Genomic DNA, 22,725 nt, shown 5'->3' on the forward strand with positions numbered 1-22,725 from the left:
TGAAGAGAAATCTCAGGGCCATTTAAATTCTAACCAAGTAGAGGAAGAGGATGAAGAGGAAGACCAGTCTTTGCATTCCTTACCAAATGAAACAAAAACCTCTCCAAAAGAAAGCCCCCCAACCTCTGTTTTAGAAACACCTGAACTGGAAGATGAAAATTCTGATACAGATACTTTTCCACCACCACCACCACCTTTGGAATCTGCAATTGAAAAAGATGATGGTGCTTTTCAGTTTTTAAATCAGTCCAAACCTGTAATCCCTATTAAACCTGTAAAGAGCTCTCATCCTGTGCTTCCAGCAGCTTCTGTAGTTAAACAAACCAAAGTGGGAGTAAAACCTCAAGTAATGCCTAAATCTGGAGGGAAAGGTCAAGAAAGTCCTATAGAAAATCAGTTGGAGGATGGAGTGAAGGAAAAGTTTGAGGATTCTAATGACTCCTTCAAGGGTGCTGAAGTTGGCAACAAGGCCTCCATTTTGGAAATCTCAAGTGCCCTAGAGAATAACATTCTGATGTTAAAAAACTCTGCAGCAATTAATAGTGCTAGTGTGATGCAGTTGTCAGACAAAGTGCAGCTGTTCCGTTCCTCGTGTGGCAGCTATGCAGAAAACATTCCTCCTCATGGACGCTTCCGGTTCCGTGAACTTCTTTCAAAACTTGAGATCCAGGGAGAACAGCTGCGCACATGCAGCAGTAACAATAGTGTTGATAGTGCAAAACTCTTTGTAGATTTACAGAACACTGTGAGAGATCTGGTGAATGTTGTACAGAGATGAGCTGCACATTGTATACCTTTGTACAGAGCTGTTTAATGTATGTATGTCTGTCTGTCTGTGTATTGTACTTATGTATCCCATGCATTGTAAAGTGCTTCAATCTGTGAAGGAAAAAAAAATCTAGTCTTTTTTTTTTTTTTTTTTTTTTGTTAATTTTTTAACGCTCATTGGATGTTGAAAAAAGGTGTATTTGTTATTGTTTAGAATGTATGCATTTATAATGTGAGAAGACATAGTGTGGCTACAAGCAGTATCTTGTTATGCTCACTGTCCTGGCATGCCTTGGTGTTTTTGATACTTGTCCTAGTTCAGTGTGATCATTAGCTCATTAACTGAGTTTTTGTCATTTGTCTTGTGGATCATTGGACATACCAAAACTTGCTGTACTGTGGCAATTGACTTGTTCATTTTATCTTTAAGATTTCTTTTAAAAATAGGTATTTTTAAATCTTACTTTTATAAGAAAATTTTTATAGATCTTCTTTATATGTGAGCAGATAGTGTATTTGATAAAATTATTTCCCTTGCTGTCATTTATAATGTAATATATATTTAGGTATTTGTTGTATAAAATTGTATTATAGTAAGTTATATAAATAAGAAATAGTCATATTTCAATTTTATATAAATATTCTTTAAGTTTTGTTGTTACTTGTAATTTAGTACTAAAATGCCTACATGGCAGTTCTGTAGATGTTGTAATATGTTCTTATTAGCTTTATTTTGACATGTATTTCCGTAGGTCATTTATTTGTATCAGAGTCATATCTTCACAGTGTAATTATGTGTCTTAAATTGGTTACTTCAGCTGTGATACTTCTATGTCCAGTTGTTGTACCACTTAACTTGAGCATTAATTTTGTGGGTAATTTAATTGCTTATTATCAGTTTGTTTATATAATGTAAAAAAAAAAAAAAAAAAAAAAAGAATTATCAGCTTGATAAACTTCTCTCCCATTTCATTTATATTGTACATAAAACTTAAATTCTATTACTTTCACGAGTAAAAGAACTGGTATTATTTTCAAGAGAAAAAAAAAAGAAAACTTTTATCGGAACATTAACAGTTAGCCATTTGCCATAGTAACGTAAAGTACCCAAAATGGACCTCAGTGTGAACAAGTTGGCACAAAAGGCACTGCCTTTCTGTAAAAGTCCCTACTCAGGTGTAGAGGTATGTTTCTTGACCTCTGCCAGATGGCTGTCTGCAAGGTGAGAAGTATAAACCATGAGACCAAACACATCATATCAAACATGGTGGTTGGCTTAGAGTGACTCCTTGGACTTTTAGCACACCAGGAAAAAATAATAATAATAAAATAAATAAATAAAAAAGGAAATGTGCAGCTCCATAATAGTTTCTTCTGTACTGTCCCTTTTTGTCATTTACAACAGGTATCCCGTGTGGTATTAAGTAGGCTCCCATCCCCAGTTGCTAAAGGCAAACTAGCATTTCTAGAAGCATAGTCCATTGTCATATTTCATTGCCTATCTTTATATATTAGCACCTTGACGCACATGACTAATAAATCTAGGGACCTGGACTGTGGGTTTTTAGAAATCCTTTTCATACTGTTTTAATGTGACTGCTCATTGTAGAGAGCCTCTGCTGAGTTTGCTTACAAAGTACTCTGTAATACCCATAGTTTTGGTCCTGTTCTGGGCAGCTTTAGTCATCCAGTCTTTCATTGAAAAGAACTGGAATTCTGTAACTTTCACAGATATATGCTGGGGAAATGCTGAGGCTGGTTACTTAGTCTTTATTCTGGCAAAGTAGTGTTGTGATCACATTTTTCCAACTTGGAGCGACCACCGTCCGACACGGAGTCGTTTAAATGTCAGCCCAAATGTGTTCAGTCTTTCCCAGTTTTTTATTACTTCAAATTGTCTCTTCCAGTATGTAATGTGGGTAGCATGGTTCAAAACCATTAACAGCATACTGATCAAATTGATCCATGACCTCCTGCTATAAGGATCATAGTCCAAAGAATCACTTGGGCCTTTGGACGCCCTCTTTTTTATTGCCATGTTTTTGTATTTTCGAAGTCATCTACACAGAGTGATGTAGCTTTTCCCATCATTATCCTTTTTTTTTTTTTTTTTTTTTTTTGGGTTTTTAAAAATTTTTTTTTAATCCTGAGGTTTTGATCTGTGATTAGAAATTTGAGCCCCAGTGTTTACCATGATATGTATGCGTGTGTGTGGGTGTGAGCTGTTAGTACTGTATCATATGACAGAAATATTTAATAATAAATACCACCAGTTCCTATATGTTTCCTAGAGTCATTTTTCATGCATAGAAAAACAGTATCAGCAAAACATATACAAACCATGATATTGCACTGAACTCTTGCACTACTTTATATATGTGTAGTTATTTTTTTTATAGAAAAGATGAATACAAGAAAGCTTGTGCTTTTTATAAGAGCCAAATGACTATCAAAAAGCTTTTTTTTTGTGGGAGGGAAAGAATAGTAATTTATATTCCACTTTATTTCTTGGCTTTTAACAAAGCAGACAAACTTGATATGATTCTGCCTATTGTGTTGTAATTTCATTTAGGCATTAGGTTTTACGATTCTCTCCAAGTTTTCCTGAATGTCACAAAAGCTACTCTATTGTACTTTTACCAGACATATCACAATGTATAAACTATCAAAAATATGTGGGATGCACTTCAGTTTTTTTTCTTCTTTATTTAACTCATTTCTTTTGTAATGGATTACTCCACCTATGTGGCTTAAATGTTCACTTTGGAGATTCTTATTCAGTTTTTGAAAATCTTTTTATTCTCTTGCAAAACTATTGTATGTTTTGTCCTGAAAATTTTAGCATTTCCAAAAGTAACTGCATTTTAATCAAAAAGAGAGAGAGAGAGAGACCGAGAGCATATTATGAACCAGAGAGCTGAATAATTATTTCATTTAATTCTGGCACAAAAATCATTGTATACAGACAGCCAATCACAGTGGGATTAAATCACAAAATAAATATCAACATTGTATCAGTATAAAATTCTTAAAAAAAATTTTTATGGTGTATATATATATATATATATATATATATTTGAATAATGGCTTTAAAAGTTAGAATGAAATGAAATAAGAAGGTAAATAAATATAAAGCTATCATTAGAGGCAGCAAAATGCACATCCTCCACATGATGCCCAGGACATAATTGATAATTAATATAAAATAAAAGTCAAATTTATACATACGCCAGTAGTATAGCAAAACTGTAGATCGAAAAATTAACATAAAAATTAAATCAACAGGGAGGGGAAAAGTAAAGGTAACAAATCTGAATCTGTAGCCGAAAGTCTCCAAATAATTTAGAAGTTCAATTAAACCCAATTAATAATAAATCCATATTAAATTTAAAATATAAAGCCAATTATGTAATAATTTAGGGGTGCCCCCCCCTTGTAAGGTACCGGTTCCGAAAGATGTGAAATATCACCAAAATGGGACTAAAATATACTACTAAAATTAAACAAAGTAACAAAATAATAGACTGACCATTATGCCCCATATCGACAGAGGACCACGAGGCCAATAATGGTCATGGAATCGCTGCATTTCAATCGCTAGACAAATCGTCGCAAAGGCGAACCGATCAAAGGATCGAACCACCCCTCCATCCCCTGATTGATCCACAAATGCAGAGGATTTGCATAGTGGTGGTCCTTATGCAGCGAGAAATAAACTATAGAACAGACAGCACTCCAGAGCAGAGCCACACTACCGACATAATGTAAGCTTAACCATCTTATTTAGACAGAAAACAAACGGTGGCGACGATTTGTCTAGCAATTGAAATGCAGCGATTCCATGACCATTGTTGGCCTTGTGGTCCTCTGTCGATATGGGGCATAATGGTCAGTCTATTATTTTGTTACTTTGTTTCATTTTAGTAGTTCGTTTTAGTCCTGTTTTGGTGATATTTCATGTCTCTTGGAACTGGTACCTTGCAAGGGGGATGCTGCTAAATTGGCGCCTCCGTAGCCAGGTGGGAAGGAGCAGCAGTGCTTAGCACACGCTTCTTGATTAGACCGGGGTTCGAGCCCGTCACCACCAAATACGGAGGATGCCGAAAGGTCAGGGAATGACCACCGCATATTCCCGGAGCAATATAGCCTTAGTTGCTAATGCTCCTAAAAAAAACCAAATAACAATAATAACAGCTGCTAAATTATTATATAATTGGGTTTAATTGAACCTCTAAATCATTTTGAGACTTTCGGTTACAGATTCAGTCTTTGTTACCTTTACTTTTCCCCTCCCTGTTGATTTAATTTTTATGTTAATTTTTCACTCTACAGTTTTGCTATGCTACTGGTGTATGTATTAATTTGACTTTTATTTTATATTAATTATCAATTTTATATATATATATATATTGTGTTCTTGTTGAAGATTATGATAATGATATCTGGTCAAGTTTACAGTATTGGCCAAGTGAGGGAATGTATTTGTCTAAAATTGGCCAAGTGAGGGAATGTTATTTGCAATTTACATTGTTTATTATAATTTTTATTGTTATTTTCATTAATATAACGTTCATAGGCCTCCCAGGCTAAAGCTAGTTTACATTTGCTAACTTGGTAGCCTGGTCCATATACACCTAATTTCCTATAGATAAATACCATTTAATTAAATAAAATCGACCAATATATATATATATATATATATAACCTGGTTGAAATATCTGGGCATGTTACAGATTAAAACACTTGTAACACGTCCATTATTTATGAACATTGTCAGTTTATTTGCTGTCATCTAAAAATATCTAAAATTGGCTGTAACAGTAAAAGGCTAACTGAGCTTGACAGTTTTGTAGACTGCAGTCCACAATCAGTGTTTGGTAGTTATTGAGATTACCTTAATTAGAATAGTAATTATAGCACTATTGCTCTTCTCATATACACCTAATTCTGTTTTTACACGATAGATACGTTCCTGAAAAATACGTGTAAAAAAAATTCGTGTAAAAAAAGACATTGTATTTATGGAAGAAAAGAAGATTGGTTCCGGATCTAAAAAAATCAGTAAAAATAATTTAAAAAAAAACACATAAAATATTCGTTTTAAGCTTATTATTTTATTTCAACAAAATACACATGTAATAATATGTAATTAAAATGTACTAAAATAAATTTGTATGCATATGAAATGAAAAAAAATTCTTCATGAACAAAAAAAATCTGTTTTACATATAACAAGATTTTATTCATTTTCCACTTTCTGATAATAAACGGCGCATACGTTTGCGTACGACTGGAATATCACTGCCATCACTAGAAATGTTGTGGACATCGTCTTCTTCCTCTATTAATGAAATTCTTTCTGTGATCTCTTCAGCAAAATCAGCACGAATCTCCTCTGGTGCTGATGTTTCACCGGTTTTACGAACGAATTCAGTTATTAATCGTTGTGTTCGTGTTTTGGTTAGTCCGTTATATAATTCTCTGTAAGAGGCTGTCAACAACTTCAGTTCGCGTTGAAACTTCCTAGCGCGTTCCTCATTAGGGTCATGTTTGACAAAATGATTACCTAATTTTCTAGCCAGTTCCAGACCTTCTTTTATTAAATCTGCATTTAGAACAGGATCATTTTCTTCATTATCACTACGTTCTGTGGGATAAGGAGTCCCAAGGACAACCTCTAATATTTCATCTTCGCTTAGGGCTTTGTCGGTTAACAATTCATCAATATCTTCAAACGATAGATCATCGAATCCTTCTCCACCAATTTTGTGTGCCATTGTAATGATGTTGGGAAATTCGGTCGTATTAGGGATGATGGGATCTTTGCTTTTTACACATTGTGGCCAAACCGCTTTCCAACACGCATTTAAAGTTGCTAGTTTTAATTCAGTTAACGCTAATCCAACTTGATTGATACAATCCATAATTGAGAATTTCTTCCACACATCAATGACTGTTAGTGTTTCATCATTCAGTTTGTCCAAAACGTGTTGGAATGTTCGTTTTACGTAATATGTTTTAATTGTCGCAATTATACCTTGGTCTAGCGGTTGTATCAAAGATGTAGTATTAGGTGGCAGAAATAAAATTTGTACATTTGGGTGTTCCAAGACAGGATGGCCGGGTGCATTGTCAAGAATCAGAAGAACTTTAAATTCGAGACCTTTCAAATTCATATAACGTCTGACTTCTGGGACGAAACATTTGTTGAACCATTCTGTAAAAATAGTAGTGGTCACCCAGGCCTTCTTGTTTGCCATCCAGTGAACAGGCAATTTATTGATATCTACACCTTTCATTGAACGTGGGTTTAGGGCTCGATTTACCAGCAGTGGTTTCAACCTACGATCTCCTGAAGCGTTGGAGGAAAATAATAAGGTCACACGATCCTTAGCTACCTTAAAACCACCAGCAGTTTTCTGCGATTTGGCTACATACGTTCTGTTCGGCATTCGTTTCCAGAAGAAACCAGTTTCATCTGCATTCCACACTTGATCAGGAGTGTATCCTCCATCTTCAATAATTTTTGCAAGTTCCTGCGGGAATACTTTAGCAGCCGATTCATCTGCAGATGCAGTTTCACCTTTAATTTTTATATTATGAAGAGCATTCCTTTTAAGAAACCCTGTCATCCAACCTGTACTCGCAGAAAATTCATACTTTCTGTTTAACTGAGATGAAGTGCTTGGCTCCTTTTCTTTAATCTGTCTGTAAATTCTTAGTGCTGTTTGCTTGATGGCATTTCCATCTACTGGTACTCTTTTTTTGTGACTGATCTTCTATCCACATTACCAGGGCCTTTTCCATTTTTTCCTTGACAATATCTCTTGTATATGATGATGAATTAACACTTACTTTTGTTCCAGAACATACCGACTTCCTAATTGCAGCTTCATTTTTCTTAATAGTTCTTACGGTAGCTTCATGTACACCAAAATGCCTTCCTACAGACGTAGCCCCTTGTCCAGTTGCAAGACGATCTAAAATTTGAATTTTAAGTTCCAAAGAAATCGCTTTCCTTTTCATTTTGGTAATAGGCGAATTATTCGACATTATATAAGGGCTACCGAAAAATATCTCAGTTATAATTAATAAAAAAAGGTATGAAAATTTTGTAAACTTACAATTTATTGACTATCGGCAAAATTAATAAATTTATATGTGCACAAATTTCACTAAAGATTCTTTCACTTTGAAATAGAGCTTACTACTACATGTCTGCTGAAGATACAATGCACAAATACCGTAGATGTGCACAAAATTAATAAAAACGTTGATGATTCATAGATACCTAGACGTAAACATTGGTAAGCAAAAGCACACGTTTCAAAACGCAAACACTAGCTGTTATCCAATCTATTGATGCGTGTAATATAGAAATGATACTAATATGCCACAAATAAAAAAAAAATTTCTTAGAATTTAGGCAAAAGAAAATTCATAGAAATCGTGTTAAATCAAAATGACTCGCGTAAAAAGAGAATGAAATATTTATTTTGAATTCGTGTTAAACCAAATTCGTGTAAAAAAAGTTTGTGCAAATACAGAATTAGGTGTATTGCCATTTAAGTTCCAATTTATTATAGCTTTGCCCTAGCAAAGCTATAATAAATTGGAGAAACTTAAAAGAAAACTTTGAATATATGGAACACTGCAAACTTAAGTTTTCATCATGAAATGTATCCTCCTGTCTGTGTTTTTCTGGAAGTTGATTCCCAGAAATCTCCCAAACCTTATAGATTGTTAGGTGCCCTAAATATTTCCTCTGTCAGAGAAAACTTGTTGCCAATCTAAATTATGTGTAGTTAGTTATCTAAGAATTCGGCATTATGGCTAATATGAAAGTAATTTTGAAGGTAAAATCAAAGAAATTACAGAGGAAAACTTTTTTTTTTTACTGTGACCTGAGAACATTTAACTGAAACCTAGACAGAAAATAAATGTGCATATGATTTGTCACTATACTAGGATAAATGCATCAATAACTTGATCCATTTGTGGTTTTGTAACAGTACTAATTTCTTAATTGAGGGCTAGCTGTTGTCCCAGGATGGTATATGTGATCATTGGTAATCATGTAAGATCAAAATTAAATGCCACCATAAAGAATACATAGTCCATTGTTAACTGTGGTTATATTGGCTACCTTTCAACAGTTTTAATAAAGATGTAAAATTAGGGTGACAAAATTTTCAGGGATGAACAAATCAAGACAAAACACTCTGAAGAAGGAAAATTGGGACATTTCTGGGACCCATTCATAGAAGATTCATAGGGTGATTTAACTTTTACTGCCACTTTTATAGGACACCATAATTTTACCACTGCTAATATTATTTCATAAAACAGTACCTAAAATATAATGTTATTTCTGGTTCAAAAATTCTAATCCAGGTACAGTTATGTTTTATATAGTATGAGTCAGAGCTGTAATACTCAATACGTTCTACATTGATATTAATATTTGTAAAATAATAACAGGAGTTTACCTCAATATAGTATGTAGAACACTTCCGTATGATATTCTCCAGAAATTAAAACAAAAAAAATCGAAAACTTACATTAGAGTAAAAAATACATAATTAAAAACCAATTTAACACAATTGAAATCAATTTAACACAATTAAAAATGAAAAAGAATCTAACGAAAATATTCAAAACAATTTTCCTTCCTTTTCCTTATATTTTCGTTAGTTTTTTTTTAATTTTTAATTGCGTTAAATTGATTAGGAAGGAAAATTGTTTTGAATATTTTTGTTAGATTCTTTTTAATTTTTAATTGCGTTAAATTGGTTTTTAATTATTTATTTTTTACTCTAATGTAAGTTTTTGAGATTTTCGTTTTAATTTCTGGAGAGTATCATATGGAAGTGTTCTACATACTATATTGAGGTAAACTCCTCTTATTATTTTACAAAGTTATGTTTTATATAAGAAAACACTGACCATAGCAACCCAAAACTCAAAATACATTTTACATTTTAAAAAAAAACCCAGATAATTCCATTCAGAACTATTAGTTGTGTTCTTTGCTAGATGATATTTTTGGTGTTATGGTGAAGTTATAAAATTCCAAAGCAGGTCAGTTTGTAATTAGTTGTTGCAGGATTTCCTGCAAGTAGCGGCTGATTCTAGCTAGAAACCATTCCATTTCACACATAATTACAGTGTCCAGTATGTGTTCAAAGAAAATATATTATTTCCACATTGGTATGATGTTTAGTAATTAAAAATAAAAAAGAGAGAGATACTTGGAACAGCTTCAAGTCTGTATGGAAAAGGTGTGGTTTGATTCCCATCTCAACAGGAGGAGCTTTCATTGCATTGATCTGATTTGTGTCCAGCAAACTGACTGAAGAAAATTAGACACAATATTCTACACTACTTAGTCTTGCTTCCTTTGGCACTTCATTACACACTACCACCTTTTGATCATATTTTTTAAAGAATGGTACCCATTATTCTTAGCAGCACTAAGAAAATGGACAAGAGAAATTTAGTAGCACTTTATATTAATTCTTTGCTGAAATACTGTTTGGTAAAAAAAAAAAAATTGATTGATTTTGAAGAACATGCTGTCAGGGCCATGTTAATATGTAAGCCACCATGCCACATCCATGCATCAGCTTTCAGGGTAGAAAGATAGCATTACTGTGCACTTTTCATGTAATGGGCGTTGGTATCACAACACGAAAAGGGTACACAATAATACTATTGTCTGCATTCAGGAATTTCGATGGCAAAACTATACTGTCAAGTCTTCCACCATGTAGCTATCCAAAAATTCAGGGTATCTTGAGTTGATTTGGTATTATTGTTAAAAGCACATAGGGCAGGCTCATTCCAGCTTATGGGGGAGGGGGGAAGAAAATTTGTAATATTTCTTCTGCAATTTTACGTTTTCTTTATTTTAAGTAAGCTTTTATATCGTGATCACCATTTCCACTACTTAAAAATGCCATGCATACTGTGCATCAGCTTCATCATCCAGGTAATCTAAGGCGATTTTTTTATTATTTTTTTTTGTTAAATGTTCATTCCTTTGAATGTATATTCATCAATAATCAAGGCAAGAAGAAGCATTTCTATATATCATTATAGAGTCAATAAGTGATACACGAGCAAGTAGAACGTACGTTTTGTACTGATGATTTATTACAAGAATGTTAGCATTAGTAGAGGCATATGATGCAAGAAAGCAAGCTTATGCAGCATCAGCCAAAAAAAAAAAAAAAAAAACCACTTCCATTTCACCCCTCCGTTCGTTCAAAATACCTGTCCAGCTGAGCCTTAAATTTATTTAGGCCATCAACTTCCACAACAAGGGATGGAAGTCTGTTCCACCAACAAACTACTCACTGGCTAAAAGCAAATTTCTACACATCTATCCTACATCTCTTTCCTCAATCTGAATTTATGCCCTCTCAGGTGATTATTCTGAGCAAGAGGAAGAATCCCATCGGCATTAAGCATACTCAAATCATGCAAGGCTTTATACACCTCTATCAGATCACCTCACCGGTGCCTAGTCTCCAGACACCGTAATTTGCAAAACTTAAGCCTTTCTTCGTAAGAGCAACCCTTTGTTCCATTCACTAATCTTGTTGCCCTTCTCTGTACTCATTCCAGCAGCTCTACATCCTTCTTGGAATGAGGCCTCCAGACCTGTATACAGTACTCAAGGTGTGGCCTGACCATTGCCTCATACAAGGGAATAATCACCTCCTTATCCCTGCTAGAAAAATTCCTGTATATCATTGACAAGACACCATGAGCTACTCTTGCAGCCTGTCTACACTGCTCAGAGAACTTCATATCTGCATGCACAATTACCCCCATTTCCTTTTCATTCTCTACCACTCAGTGTAGTACCACAGAGTTGATACGTTGCTCTGGGATTGCTGTTTCCCATATGTAGTACTTTACATTTGTCAATGTTAAACTTCATTTGCCACCTCTCAGCCCATCTGCTCAACCTTTCCAGATCCTGTTGCAGCAGCATAGCATCAGTAGTATCCTTAACAACCCTGCCAACCTTTGTATCGTCTGCAAACTTGGACATCTAGCTTGACATACCATCATCAATATCATTTATAAATACAGAAAACAATAATGGACCCAACACTGAACCTTGAGGGACTCCACTAATAACATTAGTCCGCGATGAGCAGTGTCTATTGATTACTACTCTATCTTCTTCCCCTCAACCATCCCTTTATCTATAGCAGCAATTTGCCTCCAGTACCACACTGCTCCAATTTGTGCAGCAGTCTTCCATGTGCAATAGTATCAAAAGCCTTTTTAAGATCCAAATATATAATATCAAAGTTATTCCCTGCATCCAGTTCTTTTGTGACTGCATCATAGTATCCAAACAAATTGGTCAGGCAAGACTTTCCCTCAACAAAACCATGCTGTGTCAGAGCTATAACTGATGTCTTGTCTAGGTGATCCTGCAGTGCTTCTTTAACCAGTGCCTCCATTAATTTTCGTGGAACAGAAGTTAAACTCACAGGTCTATAATTACTTGTGTCAGCCTTTGATTTAAAGTTTTATATTATTAATTTTAATTTCATATATTTAGTGTAGAAAGGTTACTTTTCTACACTACGTGAAAATGAGACAAAACAACGTCCTCAAAACTTTTTAGGGGTACAATAGATATTACACCCAAAATCAGGAGAGTCCCTGGATAAAGGAGACATCTTATTTGCATTAAATTATTCTGGCCTTGGAAGACTATATTATAGTGTAAAAAAGATTTGATGCCTCCCAAACTTTGGATTATCAGATTTATGTTATCTTTCACTAATCACATGTCATTTTCTTCATAACTTTAATATAAAGTTAATTGAATAATATTTTTTAAACTAAGTTGAAAAATATTTTTTTTCACTAAGGCAGCACACAAACGTTTAAAGTTATGCTATTATTACCTATATTTAAATACTGAATTAAACAAATTTTGAATAGCGACTTTGCAAACTACAAATTGAAATATTGCAAAAATAAAATATTTCTAAATTGTAATTCTGTAAAATTACACATTTGGAATTTTAAAATAGTCCTTTACAAAAATGCAGTGTGAAATTAAATATATTAAGCAAAACAGTCTACCTTATGATCTTGATGCTCATTTTCTGTCATTTTTAGCTCTTGGAAAAACAACCAGGATTAGATTTTGAATGCTTTTTTATTATCTGTCATTTAAATTCATTATTTTGATTTGGAGTTACATTTGCAGTGCTTATTTTTGTCTCATCATTCTTGCATAACTGTAATTTTGTCATTGACATTCATTTTATTTTGCTTGGCTCAAAAAAACCATAAGATATGTAAGAGTTCATAGTGCTTGTATTATCCATAAGTCTGGTATACTAAACATTCTAGTAGTGCTGTGAGAACTTTACGTTTTGGAATATGCCTGAGTTGCCATCTTCAGGTTCTGACTTTTGTTTTAATTTCTCCAGTTTGTAGAATTTTAGAGAAAAAGTAAAATTTCCATTCTATTTTGAGACAAATGTAGTATTATTATATTTTCACTATATGCTTATTTAGAATGTATATAATGTACAAAACTATTTAATACTTGTAACCTATCACAGTTTTTTTTTTTACAAAGTATTTTTATTTTAAATAAAATATGACAGTTGTAGAATTATAATTTTTATTATAAAAAAAATATAAGGTAAGTAGGTACATAGAAATTTGAAGTAAACTTATAAATTAAATTAGGCAAGTAATAAGATTTTGGACACTGGTGTTCTCCAGAAAATTTTATTATTTTTTGTCTCCCCCTCATCCCAGTTGACCATTTGCTTAATCCTGTTTTAAAGTAAAGTATTGATAAGGTCTAAGTGTAAATTAGAAAACTGTATAAGTGAATAGTTATCACATAGGCCTTTCAAATAATTTTTACAAAATAAATAACATTAATTTAAATGTATGGAAAATTTTCAGGATTGGTTTCACTCTCTCCCCTCCCCCCAAACACACATTTTGAAATTGTGGCAACCCTAGAGTATGCCGGTGTTGAAATCAGTGTTAAACACCATTTATATAGAATTAATTTTATGCTTATGTTCCAAAAGTTTGGGTTGACTGTTGTTTTGGCAGGAATATGTAACAGGTTCGGTTACGTGTCATGTCATTCAGTGAGAAATCTTAAGAGATAAAGACAATATTTTGTTATATCAATTAGAATAAACAAATTTTAAAAAATTGCATGTGCACCCTGTATGCACAAAAGATGTTTTATGTGAAAACATCCTTGGCTTGGAAGAGGTTAACGAAATCCATTTGTAGAATACTGACATGCCATTATTATTTTTATTTTGTGATGTCATACTTCCTTAATATGACATCACAATCACACTTCCTGCATTTACTACTGCAGAAAGTATGATTGCACTGTGTATTGTTGTATATTGTAATGAAGTATGATTGCAATGTGTATTGTTGTCAAATATTTAACCACAACAATACACATTATTATTATGTATCAATCACACAAGAACCATTATTATGGTTCTTTTATGACATCATACTTCCTTAGTAGTATGATTGCAATGTTTATTGTTGTGGTCAAATATTACCACAACAATACACATCCATCTTACATTTCCATTACATTCCATTGTTAGGTACTGCTAAATATGTTTTCATATCAAAAATATGTTCTTGTCACCTGAGTTTGCAGGAACATAGAATGGAAGAGGATAAGAAGGACGAATGAAGCATTCTAACCTGGGGGGGGGGGGAAGCAACCAAGGAAGTGTGATGGAAGTTAGACCAGAGGATTAAAGTTAAGAACAGAAAAGAAACAGAACAGAAATAATACCAGCTTGAAACAAGGTTGAAGGAACAAGGAAAGGAAAAGAATAATCTCAGTCACTCTCAAAAGTTTTTGTGTAGCTTTGTTTATTATAAAAAGTAGGTTGCTGCTTATACTTAAGGGAAAAAGTGCATAATTTTTTCTTTTTAATTTGTTCTACTGAGGCTGTTTATTTAGCTGAAATTAGTATTGTTTCTTGAATTTGAGTGTCATTTCTCTTTTTATCTATGTCTAGCTCTGTATATATAGCAAAAACTTTAAACTTAGTACCATTTTTTTTTTTTAAAGTTCGAAATAAAAAAATACATTAAAAGTTGCATTATGGTATCAGCCTGAAGCTTCAATAGCAATCGAAATTTATTTTTAACAAAAATACAAATATAGTACAGCTTACAGTAGTAAGCTCCCATTATAGTTATATAGACTGTAATGGCAGCTTACTACTGTTATAATACTCTTGCTTAATAGTGTTATTCTACTTCTAGTGCTCATTTCTTCTGGTCCCTTTGTCAATCCCATAAAACACCATGCAATTTCTAACAGCTATAATATTCCTGTTTAAATGTTTTCCCACTTACGAGGTGGGGCAGTAAAGTTCCCAGACTGGTGCAATAGAAAGAACACAAAGTGAAGGAGCTCAAAAATGGTTTTATCTTTATTCAAAATAATCACCACCTGATTAAATTTGCTTATTACACCATTCTAAAAGTTTCTGAAAAGAGTCAGTGAAAGCATCCGGAGATGATAATCAGTTCAGCAGTTTTTCTCTGTGTCCTCAACATCCTAAAATCTCTGCTTTGCGGACAGTTTTCACCATGAGAAAGAGGAAGAGGTCCGCTGGTGCTAATTGGGAGAGTAGGGTGGATGGTTGATCTGTACAATGCCATGTTTCATCAGAAATGTTTTCACACGTGCTAAATGGGTGGTGGGGGGGAGGCATTGTCATGCAAAAAAGAACAAGCTGCCTTTCTCTCGAAATTGCAGCCTCACCTAGGAAATTTTCATGCACTTCAATATTCTTTGAAGCACCTGTACATAGAATGCAGCCTTGAATCTCTCCCCTTCAGGTACAAATTCCTTATGAATTGTACTGTTTGTCGAAAAACGTGATCAGCATCATCTTGGTCCTCGACTTCTGTAAACGAAATTTTTTGGGCTTTGGTGATGATTGTGAAGTACACTGCATGCTCTGACACTTCATCTCTGGATGAAGTCTTCACATGATGACACTCCCTGTTACTTCTGCTCATCCATGAGGCTGTGTGACAAATTTTGCAAAGATCTTCATTTTTCTTAAATCTTCATGTAGACTGATGAATCATCTACTTATTCATATTCAGCTCATCATTCTGAGTTTCAAATGATGACACCCCTTGCCACAGTATCATGAACTTTTTCTGCCCTCATTTCAAGTAAGTCTTCACATCCTGTGAAGACTTCCTGTTACTTCCTGTGTGACAAATTTTGCAAAGACCTTCCTTTTACCTAAATCTTTATGCAGAATTTGATGAATAGTCTCTTTATTCATATCCAGCTCATCATTCTGAAGTTCAAATGATGGCTCCTTTCCGCAATTTCCTGAACTTTTTCTGCCCTCATTTTGAGAGGTTGATGTATGCCTGCTTCTTGAGTCATTGCAAGCATCCTCATGTCCATCTTTGAACCACTTATGCCATTCAGACTCACTAGTACAACTTAATGTTTCACCATAAACAGTTTTTAATATTTCATATATTTCTGTTGCAGATTTTCCCAATTTAAAGCAAAATTTTTATTCGTTCATTGCTCCATTGCAAAATTGTGATATGGAACATTAACATTACTATCGAAACTGGTTGTTACTTGCAACCTGTTAGCCTACCGGACAATCTCTACACCACCATTTGCTGGAGGAAGTTTGAACTACAGTGTACCACTCCTGTTTATTTTCAGACTCATCAAAATTGACTGCAACAACGTCAGTCTGGGAACTTTATTGCCACACCTTGTATATACACTTTTTGTTTTAAACTCCAAAGAATGAATAAACCCAGATATAACTCTCCTTCCTTTTAAATTTTGGCATTGAGAAAGGGATAATAGAGACTGAATTCTAGGAACTGTTAATCATGCAGTTTTCTTTATTTCACAGAAATCATTCCCATTGCAGGTGTTATTTATTTCATATTTAACTAAGTAATAAAGGATTGATAGACCACCCTTTATTACTTAGTCTATCTATTCATCATTTACATGCTATCCTCAGATAAATTGAACATTATTCATCCATTTTCCTTGCTGGTACAGTAATCAATGTCTTTTAAGAGTGCATGTGTTCAACATGGCATCAGCAAATTTTATTAAAGACATTATTATTATGTTAATATTATATTTATGTCTATACAGTCCTATCTATACTCCAAATATTTTTAATTTAATAAAATATTTTTAAAAAATTTCAATCTTTTTAAAGTAAGAAAAAAAGGGTGAAAGGTACAAAATCAAGCATAGTGCATTAAGTGTGCAGGTTTTCCAATTACGTATAAACTGTTGCTTCAGTAAACACTTCAGAAGGAGCTAAAAAATTAATGTTACCTACCAAAATATTGGTAAAAATGGTATGAGTTTTCGAAAAGGGAAACACTTTCCCACTTATAGTGATCTTTCAGGGCCATTCCATTTGAGAGTGCTATAATGGGAGCTTACTATATACAACCACTAAAAATTTTTGGATGGGGATTAATTTCTGAATAACATACTAGTTTGTATTAACTTTTCAGATTGTAATGTTGGAATTTGTATAGTTGTTTAAGAAATAAGTGAAATCAAGCGGTATGAATATTGTTATTAACAGTATTATTAGTGGCAAATGAAGCAAGAAAGCAAGCCTATACATCAGCAAAAAAAAAAAAAAAAAGTTAGCATTTCACTTGACCATCCACACTAACAGTTTATTTCTTCCTTGAATTTATTCAAACTATCCACCTCTATAAAACCAGATGGGAGAGTGTTCTAACAGTTACTACCCTCTGGCTGAAGGAAAATTTATGCACATCTGACCTGCGATCATTCTTCTTCAGTTTGAATTTATGTCCCCCCCTCATGTGTTTAGTCTGAGGAAGGATTCCATCACCATTGAGTTTCCTCAATCCATCCAAGACCTTAAACACCTGAATCGAAAGGCTTAGTCTCCAGACTACAAATTGCAAAACTGAAGTCTTTCCTAGTAAGAGCACCCTTTTGCTCCCCTCAGCAATCTTTGTACTCTTCTCTGCACCCATCTCAACAGATCCACAAAATGATGCTTCTAGACAAATGTGGCATAACAATTGCTTTATGAAATGGGTTAATCATCTCCTTATTTCTGCTAGCAAAAATCCTGTATATCATTGACAAACTCCATGAGCTGACTGACAGCCCATCTGCACTCCTCAAAGAACTTCATATCTGACTGCCCAATAATGCCCCCCCCCCCCCCAGCAGGTTTTCATTCTCCATTGCCCTAAGTGTAGTACCACACCACTGGCACATTAATCCAAGATTACTGTTGCCCATATGAAATACCTTGCATTTATCAAGACTAAACTTCAATTGCCACTTCTCAGCCTATCTGCCCAATTTGCCTATATCTCATTGCAGTAGCATGCTGTGATTAACTACATGCCAACCTCATGTCATTTGCAAACTTAGACATTAAGCTTGATACATCTTCAGCAATATGATTAATGAATACAGAAAACAATGGGAGAGGGGGTGCTCTGCTATTAACATTAGTCCAAGAACAGTGCCCATTGATAACATCTCCTTCCACTCAACCATCCCTTTAGCTATAGTAGCAATTTTCCCATAATTCCACGCTGTAATTTGTATAGCAGTGTTTTATGTATAACAGTATCAAAAGATTTTCTGAAATTTGTGTTGTCAATTTTTTTTTTTTTTTTTTTTTTCATCCAGTTCCCTTTTTTACTGTCTTATAGTACCCAAACAGATTGATCAGACAAGATTCCACCTTAACAAATCCATACACTGACTGCAGTATAACTGCATTCCTGTCTAGGCGAGCCTTCATTACTTCTTTAACCAGTGACTATTACTTTCCCTCGAGTGGGTGCCTTTTTCATGTTGGCTTCGAAAATTTGTTGTCCAATTTCCTCTCAATTATCACAAAATTATGCAGCTCCCTGCCAAAATTTGATTCACTTTTGGCATGCCCATCCCTAAAAAATTCCTTGTGTGAATGTTCTGCAAACTGAGCAGTATCAAGAGTTAATCAATTCATATCTAGTGTATCAGTGTGTGACTCAACCTTTTCCTTCTACTGTTTATATAAGTAGTAGTAGTAATGGCAAATGATGCAAAAAAGCAAACTCATATAGCATCAACAAAAAAAAAAACAGTTCACCCATCTGTAAATTCCAAGAATTTGTCTAGTTCTCCCTTGAATTTATTCAGCTCATCCACTTCCACAATAACAGATGGAAGCCTGTTCCAACAATCAACCACCCATTGGCCAAAGGCAAACTTCTGCACATTTATCCTGCAACCATCCTTCCTCAACTTGAATTTATGCCACCTTGGGTGTGTAGTCTCAACAAGTGGAAGAATACCATTAACATTCAGCTTACTCAGTTCATTTAAGGCTTTAAACACCCCAGTCAGATCCCAATCAAACTTCATATCTGACTGCAATTCCCCAAGGTATTTTTCATTTTCCATTACCCTGAGTGTAGTACTACACAGTTGATAAGTTTCTCTGGGCTGATAAGTATGCTGACCATATGTCTTTTATTTCAAGAAGCTATCCTTTAGATTTATTTATTTTTCAAAAACCCACTTTTGTCCTTTATTTTTGTTTAGTCATTTAACTTTATTGTATGAATAGAACCACTTAATACACGGTCTGATTGCACGAAATCCTTTTCTAATACTTGCTTCTTATAATGTCATGGCTCACTTAAAATGCGTTAGTATTTTATATTATTATGTGAGTGTTTCGGGGAAGACCTGATGTAGCGAGTATGCTTCTCATGGAAAAGGCTTGTGCAGTGTACCGGTATCATTAATTTCGTGCTAGTTATCTGCCACTGAAAATATTTATTCTGCTTTTGCTATTGTAAAAAGTACATACAAGGCTTAAACAATTAGGATTTGAGGTAATAGTGCTGCTAATGTATAATTAGGTTCTTTTGGAATGTGATATCAAATTTCTTATCACGAGATTTGATTAAATTAATTTTTATTTTTTAGCCCCATGGCACCTAAAAGAAAATGTGTTTTCAAAAAAAAGTTGCAGGAAGAGTTTCCTTTCATTAAAAAAGCTAGTACAGAAAGTGATGTTAGGTGTGAGAAATGTTCAGCTAATTTTAGTATCAGAAATAGCAAGCAGCAATTACACAGCATTACGGACAACAAAACACAAAGAAGCTGATGTTAGGGTTTCATCGAGTAAACTGATAACCTCATTCTTCAGAAACGAAACTTTTGATGACAAAGTGAAACACTTGGCCTTAAAGAAGCAACTTGGTGTTATCACTCAGTGCAACATAACCATTCATTTTGTTCAAACGACTGCACTTCAAAATTTATCAAAAAGTATTCTTGTGATAGGACAAAAACAGAAGTTATTGTTCGGAATGTTTTCGGTCCATACTCTGTTCTAACCATGGTAATATAAAGTTGTGCTCGATTCTTGTAAGGTATTTTTTACCAAACCAAGGTGTTAAAGTTAAGGTTTTGTGTATAAAGCAACTACCAGGTGAAAATTCTGATATAATAACAGCTTGCATCAACAAATCACTGGACAGATATGAAACTACTGAAAAATTAATTGCTTTATGTGTGGACAATTCCAATTGTAATTTTGGTGGTGCCCAAAGAAAAGGCACCACCAAAAATACTGAACATGCCTTTTCTTTGGTGGTGCCCAAAGAAAAGGCATGTTCAGTATAAAAAACTACTAGGTTACAGCAAAACTAGATGGCTAACTCTCCTACCAGCTTTATAAAGTATTTTACAACTTTTTAAGCCACTAAAATTGTATTTTTTGGAACAAGAAAGATGTCCCACAGTTCTCAAAAACTTTTTTAACGATCCGTGAGCTGAATCATGGTTATTTTTTGTTCACAGCCAAGCTTCAAATTTCATAAACATATTCTAAAAATTGAATCTCAAAATATTTCTGTGTGAAACTTTTGTCAATTTAAATGAATTGAAATTAAAGTTGAGTGAAGGAAAACATCAAGAATGTTTACCAATGAATATTAAGAAAATCATTTTAGAATTAGAAGAAAAACAAAACAACATTGTTTTGTTTTTCCAATCATTTTACCAAACCTGCATTGACTGTTTGAATCAATGGGACAACACCTTCCTAGAAATGGAAGTATTTCAATGGATCCTTTTGCGAGAAATCCATTGTGGACAAAGGGTGAGGAGAGCATTTCTTTTATTTCAAATAAAAGAAAATCGAATATTGATGATGGCGAGTTATTTGATGAAGTCTACTGCTAATATCAGCATAGAAGTCTTGCTGTTTTTCTTTGCCAGAGACTTCTATTAATCCACCTTATCTTACCTGGCCTCCTTTGTGACTTGATTATAGATTGATTTATATCTGTGATAGGCTTCTGTATCACCTGATAATTTATATGCATCCCATGCACTTTTCTTCTCTGCCACATGTCTCAATAGTTCATCTGACATCCATTTAGGTCTTTCTTTGTTGGTATCTAAAGCCTAGTAGCTTCTTGGATTACTTCTCTGAATACTTCCCATTTAGAATTTGCTGTTTGTAACATCATTAGTTGGTCCCATTACACACAATTTAAAAACTATCTGAGAACTCTGTAGTCAACCTTACGAAAGCAAAATCCTTTACCCTTGACAGTAGTTATGTCTTTAATTAAATTCCACATTAGTACACCATGATCGCTGATAACCAGATCAAGACTATTGCTACCTCTTGTTGTCTCTGTAACATGCTGCTTTAGAAAACAGTCATCCAAAATTCACAAAAGTCTTGCTAGTGTGAGTGACCAACCCACAAATTCCAGTCAACATCTGGAAAATTAAAATCCCCCATTATGAGGCATTCTGATTGGCTGGCTGATTCTATTTCCCTGTATAGCTGTTTGATATACTCATCGCAATCATTGGGCTGATAACACACTCCTACTCTTAATTTTGTTTTCCCAGTACTTATATCACACCAAACTGACTCAACATTGAAATTGCCTTAGATTTAATATTCTTCTTAACTAAGAGCATAATTCCTCCACCTCTCCTGTACTTCTTGTATACGTTATACTCCCTATATTCAAATTCAGCGTCACTTATGTCTGAGTGACACCATGTTTCCACTATTCCTATAGTTTTTGAATTTGATGATGTAATCAGTAGTTCAAATTTATTTACGGTGCTCCTAGCTTTAGTGTACATGCAAGTATATATGGACGTGTTCTTACTCTTAATTATCCTAAAACAGCCTATGTATTCATTTGTTCCATGATGACCCACAGCAGGGCTGAAATCTGAGTCACCTTGCTTTTCAGACTGCTGCATGTACTAATAGTAGCAATGCAAGAATCACTTTCACCTCTGCTTGTGGCTCTAGTTAAACTATTAGCCTGTGTATCCCCCCATGCTAGCAGTTTTCTGACCTACCTATCACGGCTTCAATAATTTTTGCACCCATGCTATTCAAGTATATCCCAACCCTGTAACAGTTTCTCCTTTTAACAAGCACAGACCATGCTGCGAAAAATTCCACCCCATGAGCCTTGCACATTCTCTCCAGAGCCGAATTGATTGGCAAGACATATATCTCTCTTATCGTGTCTAGGCAGAATTGCAGACACTTTCAAATTCAGTCCTACCTCATGACTTTTTGCCAACTTGTTAAGTGCCCTGTACTTTGTTAAGTTAATCCTCTGATCTCTTACTTCTAATATCATTAGTACCAATATTAGCACTAATGATATCAAGAGTAGGAGACCAGCAGAATTGCTTAACAAGTACAGGTCACTGTTGAAATAGGGTTGAATTTGAAAGTGTCTGCAATTCTGCCCAGACACGATAGGAGGGAGTATATGATGAGAGCCTTGTCGATCAATTCGGCCCTGGAAAGATTGTGCAAGGTTCAAGGA

At 34.2% G+C, this 22,725-nt stretch overlaps 1 protein-coding gene across 1 annotated transcript in view; it reads left to right on the forward strand.

The window, feature by feature from the left end:
* The window catches only part of LOC150083920 (uncharacterized), a 259,821-nt gene extending 258,968 nt beyond the window's left edge, over positions 1-853 (forward strand). Inside the window, 1 exon segment of the mRNA XM_090375830.1 lies at positions 2-853. Coding sequence (XP_090231956.1) covers positions 2-778 — 777 coding nt within the window. The 3' untranslated portion in view covers positions 779-853.
* Positions 854-22,725: the final 21,872 nt, after the last annotated feature.

The sequence above is a fragment of the Mastigoproctus giganteus genome, chromosome 6, assembly GCF_048544385.1.
Source record: "Mastigoproctus giganteus isolate SK-2022 chromosome 6, ASM4854438v1, whole genome shotgun sequence".
Classification (NCBI taxonomy): domain Eukaryota; kingdom Metazoa; phylum Arthropoda; class Arachnida; order Uropygi; family Thelyphonidae; genus Mastigoproctus; species Mastigoproctus giganteus.